At 44.6% G+C, this 18381-nt stretch overlaps 1 protein-coding gene across 2 annotated transcripts in view; it reads right to left on the minus strand.

The window, feature by feature from the left end:
• The window catches only part of LOC139584271 (2-oxoadipate dehydrogenase complex component E1-like), a 40039-nt gene that overhangs the window by 8677 nt on the left and 12981 nt on the right, over positions 1-18381 (minus strand). For both annotated transcript variants that reach the window (XM_071415909.1, XM_071415910.1), the window contains exons 6-15: positions 17429-17600; positions 10829-11027; positions 9594-9753; positions 6443-6595; positions 5806-5890; positions 3736-3875; positions 2429-2579; positions 1797-1903; positions 1356-1520; positions 1065-1147 (exon numbers count right to left, since the gene is read on the minus strand). In XM_071415909.1, the coding sequence (XP_071272010.1) occupies positions 1065-1147; positions 1356-1520; positions 1797-1903; positions 2429-2579; positions 3736-3875; positions 5806-5890; positions 6443-6595; positions 9594-9753; positions 10829-11027; positions 17429-17600 (1415 nt within the window). The remainder of the gene's footprint in view (positions 1-1064; positions 1148-1355; positions 1521-1796; positions 1904-2428; positions 2580-3735; positions 3876-5805; positions 5891-6442; positions 6596-9593; positions 9754-10828; positions 11028-17428; positions 17601-18381) is intronic.

Below are 18381 nucleotides of genomic sequence, written 5' to 3' on the forward strand. Positions count from 1 at the left end.
AACATCACCACAGCAGGAAGCTGCCACCACCATGCTTCACCATAGGGATGGTGCTAGGTTTCCTCCAGATGTGACGCTTGGCATTCAGGCCAAAGAGTTCAATTTTGGTTTCATCAGATCAGAGAATGTTGTTTCTCATTGTCTGAGAGTCCTTGCGGCCTGTCATGAGCCTTTTACTGAGGAGTGGCTTCCGTCTGGCCACTCTACCAAAAAGGCCTGATTGGTGGAGTGCTGCAGAGATGGTTGTTCTTCTGGAAGGTTCTCCCATCTCCACAAAGGAACTCTGGAGCTCTGTCAGTGACCATCAGGTTCTTGGTCACCTCCCTGACCAAGGCCCTTCTCCCCCGATTGCTCAGTTTGCCCGGGCGACCAGCACTAGGAAGAGTCTTGGTGGTTCCAAACTTCTTCCATTTAAGAATGACGGAGGCCACTGTGTTCTGGGGGACCTTCAATGCTGCAAACATTTTTTGGTACCCTTCCCCAGATCTGTGCCTCGACACAATCCTGTCTCGGAGCTTTATGGACAATTCCTTTGACCGCATGGCTTGGTTTTTGCTCCGACATGCACTGTCAACTATGGGACCTTATATAGACAGGTGTGTGCCTTTCCAATCAAGTTGTAGAAACATCTCAAGGATGATCAATGGAAACAGAATGCACCTGAGCTCAATTTTGAGTCTCATAGCAAAGGGTCTGAATACTTATGTAAATAAGGTATTTCTGTTTAGATTTTTTTTTATAAATGTGCAAAAAAAACAAAAAACAGTTTTTGCTTTGTCATTATGGGGTATTGTGATGTCATTATGGGGTATTGTGATGTCATTATGGGGTATTGTGATGTCATTATGGGGTATTGCGTGTAGAATGATGAGGAAAATGTTGTATTTAATCCATTTTAGAATGCGGCTGTAGCGTAACAAAAATGTGGAAAAAATCAAGTGGTCTGAATACTTTTCGAATGCACTGTATCTATCACATCATATAACCTTTTTTCAGTTCCATATTTAAATTATTTCCTGACAGTGTACTATTTGATGGAGAGTGTATTGTGGGTCCTTCCTTACCTTGCTGGTGTGACTGAGGGGTCACCAATCACAGGCTTGAAATATGTACCAGGAGCCATGTCAACCAGACCGGATGTTGCTCCCTACAGGTAGAAAACAGGAAGGAAATACAACCCAGTCATTAAATATCCCCTGATCTATAAATCACCTTCCATCCCAAATAACTAGTCACTATGTGACCCAGATTAGTGTTTCTGCACCTCTCCTTGCCCAAACTGATCCCCCTCAAATAGCCTAAATGACTACTTTATGGCTTGATTGTATTAGAGGTTGAATATTTGACTGTCTTACAGAGAATCGGAGCAGTGTCTTGGGCCCGGCCACGATGAGCGGCTTGCGGAAGTTGCGTATCATTTGTCGTCTCAGCAGGTGGAAGTACTGTGCTGGTGTCGTAGGGTTGACAACGCCCATGTTGATATTGTCACCATCCACCCCCTCCTCTTTACTGTCACATAGCTGGGGAGATGGCGAGAGACAATGGTTATTTAGATAGACAAGAAACCATACGTTTCAATGATCATCATACGACCAGCCGTATTGAGTAGCTATAACAGAGGTAGTAGACCCAGGTTCTTAATCAAAAGTCGTTCCTCAATTCCTCACCTCCTCTCCCCTCATTCCTCCCCTATTGGGATTTTGAGAAGGAAGTAAGGAGAGCAGAGAAATTGAAGAGGAAAGACATTTGACAAAAGAAGCCCAGCCAAACAAATTGGGACCGGCTGTCCTCCTCACCTGTAGGAACCTCTCTATACGGCATGAGGAGTGTTCAGGTCCGGCTCCGTCATAACCATGGGGCAGCAGGATCACCATCCCACACTGCAGCAGCCACTTAGCCTCACCTGGGAGAGACAGGGAAACGTTTCAATCAACCCCTAATGAAACCAGCCTCCATCTAGTGATTATGAAGGTTTTATGAAAGCTATATGAAGCCTTTACGTATCCCACAATGCAGCAGCTACTAAACCTATTGGATTAGGAACCACAAACACAGCTCAGAGTTATCTGTGAGTGCATCTATGTAGTGTTAATCAAGGCTGCTCTATAAAGCCTTTTATATGTCGTCGTTAGACAACAGCCTATTATCTCTACTCGGACATGAAGATGAGAAAATGGGTTGGCTCCATATTCCGTTCATTCAGCTACTTCCTTCAAACCCTCCTCATTCAGTTCTAAAGATTGCTGGGCCGGTTTCCTGGACATGGATTGAGCCAAGCCCTGGACTCAAAACCAATTTCAATGGTAAACATGTTATTTAGTCCAGAACTAGGCTTAATCTGTGTCTGTACACACAGGAACTAACCTTAAAAATAGCCCTTGGCTACAGGAAGTGACATTAATTCCAATAATTAACCAGAGTATTATACCTCCGGAGATGAAGGTGTCGAAGATGATCTGAGCTCCGTTGAAGAAGTCACCAAACTGAGCCTCCCAGATGGGCAGGAGTTTGGGCTGGGCGATGGCCATGCCGTACTCAAAGCCCAGCACGGCCTCCTCAGACAGAGCACTGTTACACACCTGGGTGATACACACACACACAAACAGACGTCAAACAGTGCACGCTCTATAACAAGTTTAACCAGTATACGGTAGAAGTACAGTGTAAGTAAGATAATGGTTTAGTTATACTGAGCATGTGACTGTTTCAGTTGTACAGGGGTGGGCAACAGGAGGGATTTTCTTTGCCCCGCCGAAAATGTTTAGTACATTTTTTAAATATATTATTATTTTAGTTTTTAGTCACAAAACCAAAATCACCAGGAATTCAGCTTAAAACAATAGTTTAATTTAGGAAACCTGTTCCCAAGAGACACATGTGATCGTGTCTCAATGTAATTCAAGGTATGAAATTATTGTATTTGAAAATAACAAATCTCTTTTAAGGATTAGTTGTGGTATATTTGCAGTGTACAAATTATTATAATTATATTTCTGGTCCTCCAACCATCCGCACCAACAAAAAAAGCATCCAGCGGCTGATTCTAGTTGCCTACCCTGCAGCAGTATTACTTACAGGAATCTTTACAACGTGGTTTAGGGGGATTTACATAGTCATCATGTATGTGTTAAATACCTCCATGAATCCTCTCTGTTCAGGGTCTATGTGGTTTAGGGGGATGTACACAGTCATCATGTATGTGTTAAATACCTCCATGAATCCTCTCTGTTCAGGGTCTATGTGGTTTAGGGGGTTGTACATAGTCATCATGTATGTGTTAAATACCTCCATGAATCCTCTCTGTTCAGGGTCTATGTGGTTTAGGGGGATGTACACAGTCATCATGTATGTGTTAAATACCTCCATGAATCCTCTCTGTTCAGGGTCTATGTGGTTTAGGGGGATTTACATAGTCATCATGTATGTGTTAAATACCTCCATGAATCCTCTCTGTTCAGGGTCTATGTGGTTTAGGGGGATGTACACAGTCATCATGTATGTGTTAAATACCTCCATGAATCCTCTCTGTTCAGGGTCTATGTGGTTTAGGGGGTTGTACATAGTCATCATGTATGTGTTAAATACCTCCATGAATCCTCTCTGTTCAGGGTCTATGTGGTTTAGGGGGTTGTACATAGTCATCATGTATGTGTTAAATACCTCCATGAATCCTTTCTGTTCAGGGTCTATGTGGTTTAGGGGGATGTACATAGTCATCATGTATGTGTTAAATACCTCCATGAATCCTTTCTGTTCAGGGTCTATGTGGTTTAGGGGGATGTACATATCATTTGTGTCCTGACAAACTATCATGGCATGTCTCTGACTGAAGGTGCCCCTCCCAACGTCCTGCCCGCTGATGCGAATGTTGAACCCTGCAGAACAGAATAAAAGACATTCTTAGAAAAGCAGAGACATGAGCGAATTACACATAGAAATGACAACAAGAAAACAAATGTGTTGTTGTAAATATTGACATTTTATGGAAATGTTCAGTCTGGAAAACCTAAATCTATCTACCTAACAAGCTATTTCTGTAAAACATAATTAAATACAAATCAATCCCTTTATTGTTTCCACTATCATGCCAAAAGCCACACCAAACTATGCTGGCTCAGGTACAGTTGAAGTTGGAAGTTTACATAGACCGTAGCCAAATACATTTAAACTCAGTTTTTCACAATTCCTGACATTTAATCCTAGTAAAAATTCCCTGTTTTAGGTCAGTTAGGATCACCACTTTATTTTAAGAATGTGAAATGTCAGAATAATAGTAGAGAGAATGATTTATTTCAGCTTTTATTTCTTTCATCACATTCCCAGTGGGTCAGAAGTTTACATACTCTCAATTAGTATTTGGTAGCATTGCCTTTAAATTGTTTAACTTGGGTCAAACGTTTCGGGTAGCCTTCCACAAGCTTCCCACAATAAGTTGGGTGAATTTTGGCCCATTCCTCCTGACAGAGCTGGTGTAACTGAGTCAGGTTTGTAGGCCTACTTGCTCGCACACGCTTTTTCAGTTCTGCCCACAAATTTTCTATAGGATTGAGGTCAGGGCTTTGTGATGGCCACTCCAATACCTTGACTTTGTTGTCCTTAAGCTATTTTGCCACAACTTTGGAAGTATGTTTGGTGTCATTGTCCATTTTGAAGACCCATTTGTGACCAAGCTTTACCTTCCTGACTGATGTCTTGAGATGTTGCTTCAATATATCCACATAATTTTCCTGCCTCATGATGCCATCTATTTTGTGAAGTGCATTAGTCCCTCCTGCAGCAAAGGACCGGCTTGCAAGCCTCCCCCTTTTTCCTCCAAACATAACGATGGTCATTATGGCCAAACAGTTCTATTTTTGTTTCATCAGACCAGAGGACATTTCTTCAAAAAGTACGAACTTTGTCCCCATGTGCAGTTGCAAACCGTAGTCTGGCTTTTCTATGGCGGTTTTGGAGCAGTGGCTTCTTCCTTGCTGAGCGGCCTTTCAGGTTATGTCGATATAGGACTCGTTTTACTGTGGATATAGATACCTTTGTACCTTTTTCCTCCAGCATCTTCACAAGGTCCTTTGCTGTTTTTCTGGAATTGATTTGCACTTTTCGCACCAAAGTACGTTCACCTCTAGGAGACAGAACGCGTCTCCTTCCTGAGCGGTATGACGGCTGCGTGGTCCCATGGTGTTTATGCTTGCGTACTACTGTTTGTACAGATGAATGTGGCACCTTCAGGCGTTTGGAAATTTCTCCCATGGATGAACCAGACTTGTGGAGGTCTACAATTTTTTTTTCTGAGGTCTTGGCTGATTTCTTTTGATTTTCCCATGATGTCAAGCAAAGAGGTACTGAGTTTGAAGGTAGGCCTTGACATACATCCACAGGTACACCTTCAATTGACTCAAATGATGTCAATTAGCCTATCAGAAGCTTCTAAAGTCATGATATCATTGTCTGGAATTTTCCAAGCTGTTTAAAGAATCACTCAACTTAGTGTATGTAAACTTCTGACCCACTGGAATTGTGATACAGTGAATTATAAGTGAAATAATCTGTCTGTAAACAATTGTTGGAAAAATGACTTGTGTCATGCACAAAGTAGATGTCCTAACCGACTTGCCAAAACTATAGTTTGTTAATTAACAAACAATTTGTGGAGTGGTTGAAAAACGAGTTTTAATGACTCCAACCTAAGTGTATGTAAACTTCAGACTTCAACTGTATATCCAACAACTATGGTGGATACGTAACCAGGCCTGCTCAGTACAGCTTGGTTTGGCTCTGTAGTGTAAAAAGCCATCGAGTCTGACTGACCTTGGCAGAGCAGAGAGCCAAACGCCATGGCCTCAGCAGTGGACCAGTCCAGATTAGTGCCATTCTCCACCTTCGCAAGGCGACCCTGAGAGAAGAACACAACAGGTTTTCATAGAGCTTCAGAGAGTCTTTAAAACGAGAAGAGCGAGCTTCATCCAGCTCTAGCAAGCAACAACAGACTGCACTGTTCACCCTAGTGAGGCCTGCCGTCACCCAATTACATTTGGGCTTTAGAAAAGCGCTATATTGCTGAAAGTTTATTCGTCACGTGTGCCGAATACAACAGGTATATAGAGCTTACAGTGAAATGCTTACTTATAGGATCTAACCAACAGTGCAAAAAAGGAAACATATTGTATTTATTTAGTCTTCAAAAATCGGTTTTGTCCTTTTTCATTTGTACGTTGTTGTTTACTTTTCTTTGTTTGTTTTCTCCTATTGAACTGTACATATGTATTATATCTTGAAACTGTAATTGTCTAGAATATGCATGAAAAAACAATAATTGTTCACAAAAAGAAAAGCGCTGTATTGTAGCGACCGTGTTAGTAATATCTAACATGTAATCTAACAATTCCACAACAACTACTTAATACACACAAATCTAAGTATATATATATCCTATAATTGTTATTACCGCCACGTGCATCTTCCCCAGGTGACTGTGTAGCTGGACTCCTTCGGGGATCTCCACAGATTTGGCCCCTACGTACTGCAGCAGGGGAGCAGGCACCCCGGTGTCCCAGTGAGTGACCCTGGCCTGGGGCTCCTCCAGACCTCCCCAGCGCCCCTGCAACAACAACAATACAACTTTATTAGTCTATTTGCTACAGCAAACAATAGAAACATGTATTCTGCTCCGTTTCTCAACACCCCAGAGAGCTCTCGTCACCAGACCTGGGTACAAACGGTCACATATTCTGAGCGTTTGCTTTAACTTGCCTGTAGTGTCAACTATTCTATTGGTTCCATTGCACGATGCAAACTCAATCAAGCCCAGCTAAAGTATTTGAAATGATTTCACATCACAGACCTGCAGGTTAGTGGGTGGAGGGCTGTAGAGTGTCATATTGCCTGGTGGGTGGAGGGCTGGTGGGTGGAGGACTGTAGAGGGTCATGTTACCTGCAGGTTCATGGGTGGAGGTCTGTACAGGGTCGTGTTACCTGCATGTTAGTGGGTGGAGGGCTGTACAGGGTCGTGTTACCTGCAGGTTAGTGGGTGGAGGGCTGTACAGGGTCGTGTTACCTGCAGGTTCATGGGTGGAGGGCTGTACAGGGTCATGTTACCTGCAGGTTCATGGGTTGAGGGCTGTACAGGGTCGTGTTACCTGCAGGTTCATGGGTGGAGGGCTGTACAGGGTCGTGTTACCTGCAGGTTCATGGGTGGAGGGCTGTACAGGGTCGTGTTACCTGCAGGTTCATGGGTGGAGGGCTGTACAGGGTCATGTTACCTGCAGGTTCATGGGTTGAGGGCTGTACAGGGTCGTGTTACCTGCAGGTTCATGGGTGGAGGGCTGTACAGGGTCGTGTTACCTGCAGGTTCATGGGTGGAGGGCTGTACAGGGTCGTGTTACCTGCAGGTTCATGGGTAGAGGGCTGTACAGGGTCGTGTTACCTGCAGGTTCATGGGTGGAGGGCTGTACAGGGTCGTGTTACCTGCAGGTTCATGGGTGGAGGGCTGTACAGGGTCGTGTTACCTGCAGGTTCATGGGTGGAGGGCTGTACAGGGCCTTGTTACCTGCAGGTTCATGGGTGGAGGGCTGTACAGGGTCGTGTTACCTGCAGGTTCATGGGTGGAGGGCTGTACAGGGTCGTGTTACCTGCAGGTTCATGGGTGGAGGGCTGTACAGGGTCGTGTTACCTGCAGGTTCATGGGTGGAGGGCTGTACAGGGTCATGTTACCTGCAGGTTCATGGGTTGAGGGCTGTACAGGGTCGTGTTACCTGCAGGTTCATGGGTGGAGGGCTGTACAGGGTCGTGTTACCTGCAGGTTCATGGGTGGAGGGCTGTACAGGGTCGTGTTACCTGCAGGTTCATGGGTAGAGGGCTGTACAGGGTCGTGTTACCTGCAGGTTCATGGGTGGAGGGCTGTACAGGGTCGTGTTACCTGCAGGTTCATGGGTGGAGGGCTGTACAGGGCCTTGTTACCTGCAGGTTCATGGGTGGAGGGCTGTACAGGGTCGTGTTACCTGCAGGTTCATGGGTGGAGGGCTGTACAGGGTCATGTTACCTGCAGGTTCATGGGTGGAGGGCTGTACAGGGACATGTTACCTGCAGGTTCATGGGTGGAGGGCTGTACAGGGTCGTGTTACCTGCAGGTTCATGGGTGGAGGGCTGTACAGGGTCGTGTTACCTGCAGGTTCATGGGTGGAGGGCTGTACAGGGTCGTGTTACCTGCAGGTTCATGGGTGGAGGGCTGTACAGGGTCGTGTTACCTGCAGGTTCATGGGTAGAGGGCTGTACAGGGTCGTGTTACCTGCAGGTTCATGGGTGGAGGGCTGTACAGGGCCTTGTTACCTGCAGGTTCATGGGTGGAGGGCTGTACAGGGTCGTGTTACCTGCAGGTTCATGGGTGGAGGGCTGTACAGGGTCATGTTACCTGCTGGTTCATGGGTGGAGGGCTGTACAGGGACATGTTATCTGCAGGTTCATGGGTGGAGGGCTGTACAGGGTCGTGTTACCTGCAGGTTCATGGGTGGAGGGCTGTACAGGGTCGTGTTACCTGCAGGTTCATGGGTAGAGGGCTGTACAGGGTCGTGTTACCTGCAGGTTCATGGGTGGAGGGCTGTACAGGGCCTTGTTACCTGCAGGTTCATGGGTGGAGGGCTGTACAGGGTCGTGTTACCTGCAGGTTCATGGGTGGAGGGCTGTACAGGGTCATGTTACCTGCAGGTTCATGGGTGGAGGGCTGTACAGGGACATGTTACCTGCAGGTTCATGGGTGGAGGGCTGTACAGGGTCGTGTTACCTGCAGGTTCATGGGTGGAGGGCTGTACAGGGTCATGTTACCTGCAGGTTCATGGGTTGAGGGCTGTACAGGGTCGTGTTACCTGCAGGTTCATGGGTGGAGGGCTGTACAGGGTCGTGTTACCTGCAGGTTCATGGGTGGAGGGCTGTACAGGGTCGTGTTACCTGCAGGTTCATGGGTAGAGGGCTGTACAGGGTCGTGTTACCTGCAGGTTCATGGGTGGAGGGCTGTACAGGGTCGTGTTACCTGCAGGTTCATGGGTGGAGGGCTGTACAGGGCCTTGTTACCTGCAGGTTCATGGGTGGAGGGCTGTACAGGGTCGTGTTACCTGCAGGTTCATGGGTGGAGGGCTGTACAGGGTCATGTTACCTGCAGGTTCATGGGTGGAGGGCTGTACAGGGACATGTTACCTGCAGGTTCATGGGTGGAGGGCTGTACAGGGTCGTGTTACCTGCAGGTTCATGGGTGGAGGGCTGTACAGGGTCATGTTACCTGCAGGTTCATGGGTTGAGGGCTGTACAGGGTCGTGTTACCTGCAGGTTCATGGGTGGAGGGCTGTACAGGGTCGTGTTACCTGCAGGTTCATGGGTGGAGGGCTGTACAGGGTCGTGTTACCTGCAGGTTCATGGGTAGAGGGCTGTACAGGGTCGTGTTACCTGCAGGTTCATGGGTGGAGGGCTGTACAGGGTCGTGTTACCTGCAGGTTCATGGGTGGAGGGCTGTACAGGGTCATGTTACCTGCAGGTTCATGGGTGGAGGGCTGTACAGGGTCGTGTTACCTGCAGGTTCATGGGTGGAGGGCTGTACAGGGTCGTGTTACCTGCAGGTTCATGGGTGGAGGGCTGTAGAGGGCCATGTTCGTCAGCTTGTCGTTCAGCATGCCGTAGTGGGCGGTCCTGATAGCAACACGCTCCTCCTCTGTCATCAGGCCCTCTGAGATCAGCTGGTCAGCGTAAGAGTCCGGGGTGCTCTTCCTGGAGCTGGGGGGGATGAGGAGAGGGTAGGTATTTGATGTTAATTGGACATTGTTCTGTAATCAAGGGTATACAAGGACAAACAGTCTAAAGCAAATACTGATATATTAGGAAGGTTAGGGTTGATGAGGTGTTGTTTGAAAGGATGAGATAAAATGGCTTCATGGTCAGTTCATTGTTATACTGTAATCAAGTATACAGGCCATTGTTATACTGTAATCAAGTATACAGGCCATTGTTATACTGTAATCAAGTATACAGGCCATTGTTATACTGTAATCAAGTACACAGGCCATTGTTATACTGTAATCAAGTACACAGGCCAGTGTTATACAGTAATCAAGTATACAGGCCATTGTTATACTGTAATCAAGTATACAAGCCATTGTTATACTGTAATCAAGTATACAGGCCATTGTTATACAGTAATCAAGTATACAAGCCATTGTTATACTGTAATCAAGTATACAGGCCATTGTTTTACAGTAATCAAGTATACAAGCCATTGTTATACTGTAATCAAGTATACAGGCCATTGTTATACTGTAATCAAGTATACAAGCCATTGTTATACTGTAATCAAGTATACAGGCCATTGTTATACTGTAATCAAGTATACAGGCCATTGTTATACTGTAATCAAGTATACAGGCCATTGTTATACTGTAATCAAGTATACAAGCCATTGTTATACTGTAATCAAGTATGCGAGCCATTGTTATACTGTAATCAAGTATACAGGCCATTGTTACACTGTAATCAAGTATACAGGCCAAAGAAATAAACATCAGCAACCATTTGGTTGCAAAGAGAATTAGAGAAGGGGATACCTAGTCAGTTGTAAAACTGAATGCATTCAACTGAAATGTGTCTTCCTCATTTAACCCAACCCCTCTGAATCAGAGAGGAGCGGGGAGCTGCCTTAATCTAGTTGTGAATGACTTAGGCTACCTGGTTGGATAAATCCTTTGAGAGCCTTATGTTGGCAGTTTGCACTTTCCAGAATATAACTTATTAGTAGAACCCTGTCCAATGAATTGATTGTTAAATACCTCCGAGGGCAGTAATGTCAACAACCTACCGGATGATCTTGTACATGGCAGGGTTAGTGAAGGAGGGTTCGTCCAGCTCGTTGTGTCCCCACTGTCTATAGCAGAGCAGGTCCAGGATAACATCCTTCCTAAAGCGTCTCTGGTACTCCACCGCCAGCCGCGTGGCTCGCAGCACCTCCTCCGCATCATCACCATTCACATGGATCACCGCACAGCCCACCATCTTACCTGGAGAGGGGAAAAGACACACAGAGTGAGATATTACAGATATATTGACATTCCCGTATATTATTGATTATAATTCCCATAGAGATATACTTGAAATATGTTAAAGATATCGTAACTCCCAGATGTTATATTATTTATACACACACACACACACACACACACACACACACACACACACACACACACACACACACACACACACACACACACACACACACACACACACACACACACACACACACACACACACACACACACACATATATACTCAGCAAAAAAAGAAACGTCCTCTCACTGTCAACTTCGTTTATTTTCAGCAAACTTAACATGTGTAAATATTTGTATGAACATAACAAGATTCAACAACTGAGACATAAACTGAACAAGTTCCACAGACATGTGACTAACAGAAATGGAATAATGTGTCCCTGAACAAAGGGGGGGTCAAAAAGTAACAGTCAGTATCTGGTGTGTCCACCAGCTGCATTAAGTACTGCAGTGCATCTCCTCCTCATGGACTGCACCAGATCTGCCAGTTCTTTCTGTGAGATGTTACCCCACTCTTCCACCAAGGCACCTGCAAGATCCAGGACATTTCCGGGGGGAATGGCCCTAGCCCTCACCCTCCGATCCAACAGGTCCCAGACGTGCTCAATGGGATTGAGATCCGGGCTCTTCGCTGGCCATGGCAGAACACTGACAATCCTGTCTTGCAGGAAATCACACACAGAACGAACAGTATGGCTGGTGGCATTGTCATGCTGGATGGTCATGTCAGGATGAGCCTACAGGGAGGGTACCACATGAGGGAGGAGGATGTCTTCCCGGTAACGCACAGCGTTGAGATTGCCTGCAATGACAACATGCTCAGTCCGATGATGCTGTGGCACACCGCCCCAGACCATGACGGACCCTCCACCTCCAAATCAATCCAGCTCCAGAGAACAAGCCTCGGTGTCATGCTCATTCCTTCGACGATAAACGCGAATCCGACCATCACCCCTGGTGAGACAAAACCGCGACTCGTCAGTGAAGAGCACTTTTTGCCAGTCCTGTCTGGTCCAGTGACGTTGGGTTTGTGCCCATAGGACTTTTTGGAGATGTGTGTATTTACTGTGTCAGTCTTTTTTGTTGTTGTGCCAAGTGTTTCAAACAATACAAAAAAACGATCTGTGGTTGTGCGCTTGCACAGACTCTACTGAAAGTTGTTGCCGGTGATGTCTGGTGAGGACCTGCCTTACAACAGACCTACAAGCCCTCAGTCCAGCCTCTCTCAGCCTATTGCGGACAATCTGAGCACTGATGGGGGGATTGTGCGTTCCTGGTGTAACTCGGGCAGTTGTTGTTGCCATCCTGTACCTGTCCCGCAGGTGTGATGTTCGGATGTACCGATCCTGTGCAGGTGTTGTTACACGTAGTCTGCCACTGCGAGAACGATCAGCTGTCCATCCTGTCGTCTTAAGCGTCTCACAGTATGGACATTGCCATTTATGGCCCTGGCCACATCTGCAGTCCTAATGCCTCCTTGCAGCATGCCTAAGGCACGTTCACGCAGATGAGCATCTTTCTTTTGGTGTTTTTCAGAGTCAGCAGAAAGGCCCCTTTAGTGTCCTAAGTTTTCATGACTGTGACCTTAATTGCCTACCGTCTGTGAGCTGTTAGTGTCTTAACGACCGTTCCACAGGTGCATGTTCATTAATTGTTAATGGGTCATTGAACAAGCATGGGAAACAGTGTTTAAACCCTTTACAAATGAAGATCTGTGAAGTTATTTAGATTTTTACGAATTATCTTTGAAATACATCGTCCTGAAAAGGGGACGTTTCATTTTTTGCTGAGTTTACATACACTACCATTCAAAAGTTTGGGGTCACTTAGAAATGTCCTTCTTTTTGAAAGAAAAGCAAATGTTTTATCCATTAAAATAACATCAAATTGATCAGAAATACAGTGTAGACATTAATGTTGTAATTGACTACTGTAGCTGGAAACGGCAGATTTTTTATGGAATATCTACATATGCGTACAGAGGCCCATTATCAGCAACCATCACTCATGTGTTCCAATGGCACGTTGTGTTAGCTAATCCAAGTTTATAATTTTAAAAGGCTAATTGATCATTAGAAAACCATTTTGCAATTATGTTAGCACAGCTGAAAACTGTTGTACTGATTAAAGAAGTGTCACGTTCTGACCATAGTTCTTGTGTGTTTTGCTTGTTTTAGTGTTGGTCAGGACGTGAGCTGGGTGGGCATTCTATGTTGTGTGTCTAGTTTGTCTGTTTCTATGTTTGGCCTAATATGGTTCTCAATCAGAGGCAGGTGTTTTGTGTTGGGGTTTGTGGGTGGTTGTTCCCTGTCTCTGTGTTTTCTCTGCACCAGCTAGGACTGTATCGGTTTGGCACATTTTGTTATTATGTAATTGTTAAGTGTTCACTGTTTATCATTATTAAATATGTTGAGCACCAACTACGCTGCGTCTTGGTCCGATCCCTGTTACACCCTCTCTTCTCGTGGAGAGGGAAGGCTGCCGTTACAAGAAGCAATAAAACTGGCCTGTTTTGGACTAGTTGAGTATCTGGAGCATCAGCATTTGTGGGTTCGATTACAGGCTCAAAATGGCCAGAAACAAAGACCTTTCTTATGAAACTCATCAGTCTATTCTTGTTCTGAGAAATTAAGGCTATTCCATGCGAGAAATTGCCAAGAAACTGAAGATCTCGTACAACGCTGTGTACTACTCCCTTCACAGAACAGCGCAAACTGGCTCTAACCAGAATAGAAAGAAGAGTGGGAGGCCCCGGTGCACAACTAAGCAAGAGAACAAGTACATTACAGTGTCTAGTTTGAGAAACAGACGCCTCACAAGTCCTCAACTGGCAGCTTCATTAAATTATACCCGAAAAACACTCGTCTCAAAGTCAGCAGTGAAGCGGCGACTCCGAGATGCTGGATTAGCACAGGAGTGATGGTTGCTGATAATGGGCCTCTTAATGCCTATTTAGATATTCCATAAAAAAATCTGCCGTTTCCAGCTACAATAGTCATTTACAACATTAACAATGTTTACACTGTATTTCTGATCAATTTTATGTTATTTTAATGGGCAAGGACATTTCTAAGTGACCCCAAACTTTTGAACGATGTGTGTATGTAACCGATGTGAAATGGCTAGCTAGTTAGCGGGGTACGCGCTATTAGCGTTTCAATCGGTGACGTCACTCGCTCTGAGACCTTGAAGTAGTTGTTCCCCTTGCTCTGCAAGGGCCGCAGCTTTTGTGGAGCGATGGGTAATGATGCTTCGAGGATGGCTGTTGTTGATGTGTGCAGAGGGTCCCTGGTTCGAGCCCAGGTAGGGGCGAGGAGAGGGACGGAAGCAAAACTGTTACATGTACATACGTACATACATACATACATACATACACTACCGGTCAACACCTACTCATTCAAGGGTTTTTCTTTATCTTTACTATTTTCTACATTGTAGAATAATAGTGAAAACATCAAAACTATGAAAGAACACATATGGAATCATGTAGTAACCAAAAAAGTGTTAAATCAAAATATATTTTATATTTGAGATTCTTCAAATAGCCACCCTTTACTTTGATGACAGCTTTGCACACGCTTGGCATTCTCTCAACCAGCTTTATGAGGTAGTCACCTGGGATGCATTTCAATTAACAGGTGTGCATTCTTAAAAGTTAATTTGAGGAATTTCTTTCCCTCTTAACGCGTTTGAGCCAATCAGTTGTGTTGTGACATGGTAGGGTGGGGGGGGGGGGGGGTATAAAGAAGATAACCCCCTATTTAGTAAATTACCAAGTCTATATTATGGCAAGACAGCTCAAATAAGCAAAGAGAAACGACAGTCCACCATTACTTTAAGACATGAAGGTCAGTCAATACGGAAAATTTAAAGAACTTTGAACGTTTCAAGTGCAGTCGCAAAAACCATCAAGCGCTATGATGAAACTGGCTCCAATGAGGACCACCACAGGAATGGAAGACCCAGAGTTACCTCTGCTGCAGAGGATAAGTTCATTAGAGTTACCAGCCTCAGAAATTGCAGCCCAAATAAATGCTTCACAGAGTTCAAGTAACAGACACATCTCAACATCAACTGTTCAAAGGAGACTGCGTGAATCAGGCCTTCATGGTCGAATTACTGCAAAGAAACCACTACTAAAAGGACACCAATATGAATAAGAAACTTGCTTGGGCCAAGAAACACGAGCAATGGACATTAGACCGGTGGAAATTTGTCCTTTGGTATTGAGTCCAAATTAGATTTTTGGTGAACGGATGATCTATGCATGTGTATTTCCCACCGTAAAGCATGGAGGAGGAAGTGTTATGGTGTGGGGGTGCTTTGCTGGTGACACTGTCTGTGATTTATTTAGAATTCTGGGCACACTTAACCAGCATGGCTACCACAGCATTCTGCAGTGATAAGCCATCTCATCTGGTTTGTGCTTAGTGGGACTATCATTTGATTTTCAACAGGACAACGACCCAACACACCTCCAGGCTGTGTAAGGGCTATTTGACCAAGAAGGAGAGTGATGGAGTGCTGCATCAGATGACCTGACCTCCACAATCACCCGACCTCAACCCAATTGAGATGGTTTGGGATGAGTCGGACCGCAGAGAGAAGGAAAAGCAGCCAACAAGTGCTTAGCATATGTGGGAACTCCTTCTAGACTGTTGTAAAAGCATTCCTCATGAAGCTGCTTGAGAGAATGCCAAGAGTGTACAAAGCTGTCATCAAGGCAAAGGGTGGCTATTTGAAGAATCTCAAATATAAAATGTATTTTGATTTGTTTTAACACTTTTCTGTTACTACATGATTCCATATATGTTATTTCATAGTTTTGCTGTTTTCACTATTATTCTACAATGTAGAACTTAGTAAAAATAAAGAAAAACCCTTGAATGAGTAGGTGTCTCCAAACTTTTGACTGGTACTGTATATACACAGTGCCTTTGGAATATATCCAGACCAATTGACTTTTTCCACATTGTGTTAGGTTACTACCTTATTCTAACTCGTTTTTTTCTCTCTCATCAATCTACACACAATAACACATAATGACAAAGCAAAAACAGGTTTAGACATTTTTGCACATTTATAAAAAATAAAAAACTGAAATATCACATTTACATTAGTATTCGGACCCTTTAATCAGTACTTTGTTGAAGCACATTTGGCAGCAATTACAGCCTTAAGTCTTCTTGGGTATGACGCTACAAGCTTGGCACACCTTGGCACACATGAGTTTCTCCCATTCTTCTCTCCAGCTCTTCTCAAGCTCTGTCAGGTTGAATGGGGAGCATTGCTACATCTTTGCCTCGATCCTGACTAGTCTCCCAGTCCCTGCCGCTGAAAAACATCCCCACAGCATGATGCTGCCACCACCATGCTTCACCGTAGGGAGGGTGCCAGGTTTCCTCCAGATGTGACGCTTGGCATTCAAGCCAAAGAGTTCAATCTTGATTTCATCTGACCAGAGAATCTTGTTTCTCATGGTCTGAGAGTCTTTAGGTGCCTTTTGACAAACTCCAAGTGGGCTGTCATGTGCCATTTACTGAGGACTAGCTTCAGTCTGGCCACTCTACCAAAAAAGCCTGATTGGTGGAGTGCTGCAGAGATGGTTGTCCGTTTGGAAGGTTCTCCCATCTCCAGTGAGGAACTCTAGAGCTCTGTCAGAGTGACCATTCGGTTCTCGGTCACCTCCCTGACTAAGGCCCTTCTCCCCGATTGCTCAGTTTGGCCGGGCGGCCAGCTCTAGGAAGAGTCTTGGTGGTTCCAAACGTTTTCTATTTAAGAGCGATGGTTGTCACTGTGTTCTTGGGGACCTTCAATACTGCAGAAATGTTTTGGTACCCCTGTCTCTGAGCTCTACGGACAATTCCTTCGACCTCATGGCTTGGTTTCTGATCTGACATGCACTGTCAACTGTGGGACCTTATATAGACAGGTGTGTGCCTTTCCAAATCATGCCCAATCCATTGAATTTACCACAGGTGGACTCCAATCGTTGTAGAAACATCTCAAGGATGATCAATGGAAACAGGATGCACCTGAGCTAAATTTTGTCTCATAGCAAAGGGTCTGAATAGTTATGTAAATAAGGTATTTTGTTTTTTGTTTTTTTTTGCAAATGTAAAAAAAATATATATATATGTTTCCACTTTGTAATTATGGGGTATTGTGTGTAGATTGATGAGGAACAAAATGTATTTAATACATTTTAGAATAAGGCTTTAACATAACAAAATGTGGGGAAGGGGGTCTGAATACTTTTCGAATGCAGTGTGTGTGTGTATATATATATAATTCCAATCGATATATTATTATTCCAATTGAGATTGATAGATAAAGTGATACAGTTTACATACCAACATCGCTGCAGTACAAAGACGATCTCCCTCTCGCAGACGGAGTGGTATAGCCCACTTGGTTGTTTACAATGAGGTGGATGCTCCCACCAACTCTGAAGTGGGGGAGTAGTGAAATGGTGAATGTCTCCGGAACAATTCCTTGACCCGAGAATGAGGCATCCCCATGGACCTAAGAAAATGAAGGAAAGGTTCCACAATGATCACCAGTTCTGTTCAGGCCTGAAAGTTGGAAAATAATTTACGTCAACGATGGACAATGCCGGTATGTCTCCATAAACTGGACTTCAGTGTCATAAGCCCTTTCTACTAGAACCCTTAATTACATATTGTACTAAAAGTGCTTTTCAATTGTGCAAGGCAAATTCACTCGAGAGCAATGAAGTACCCTTTTCTAAAGAAGTTTGACTGAGTTAATGTGTTTCCAGTTCAGAGGGAATAGCAGGATTAACGAGTTAGCCAGCTGACTTTGATAAACAACCAGAACAACTACTGATTTCTGGTTCATTAAGAAAGCTAAACTTTGATATGTGTTTTTTGGTTGTCAAGTCAATTAGACCACGCCCATTTCAAGCTTATATTTCTCAAAAATATAAAAGTTATTTCATAATATTTAGGCAAGTTAGCTGGCTAACTCCTTGACCCTGCTTTGTAGTATATTCTTCTACGGTGTCAAACTCATTTTTGCCCACCGAGGTCCAAAGGGCCACACTTCAAACTGGTTATATTGGCTTGCCAGACAATACTCCACCGGTTATATTGGCCTGCCAGACAATACTCCACCGGTTATAGTGGCTTGCCATGTACAATACTCCACCGGTTATAGTGGCTTGCCATGTACAATACTCCACCGGTTATAGTGGCTTGCCATGTACAATACTCCACCGGTTATAGTGGCTTGCCATGTACAATACTCCACCGGTTATAGTGGCTTGCCACAGACAATACTCCAC

Source organism: Salvelinus alpinus, chromosome 9 (genome assembly GCF_045679555.1).
Source record: "Salvelinus alpinus chromosome 9, SLU_Salpinus.1, whole genome shotgun sequence".
NCBI lineage: Eukaryota > Metazoa > Chordata > Actinopteri > Salmoniformes > Salmonidae > Salvelinus > Salvelinus alpinus.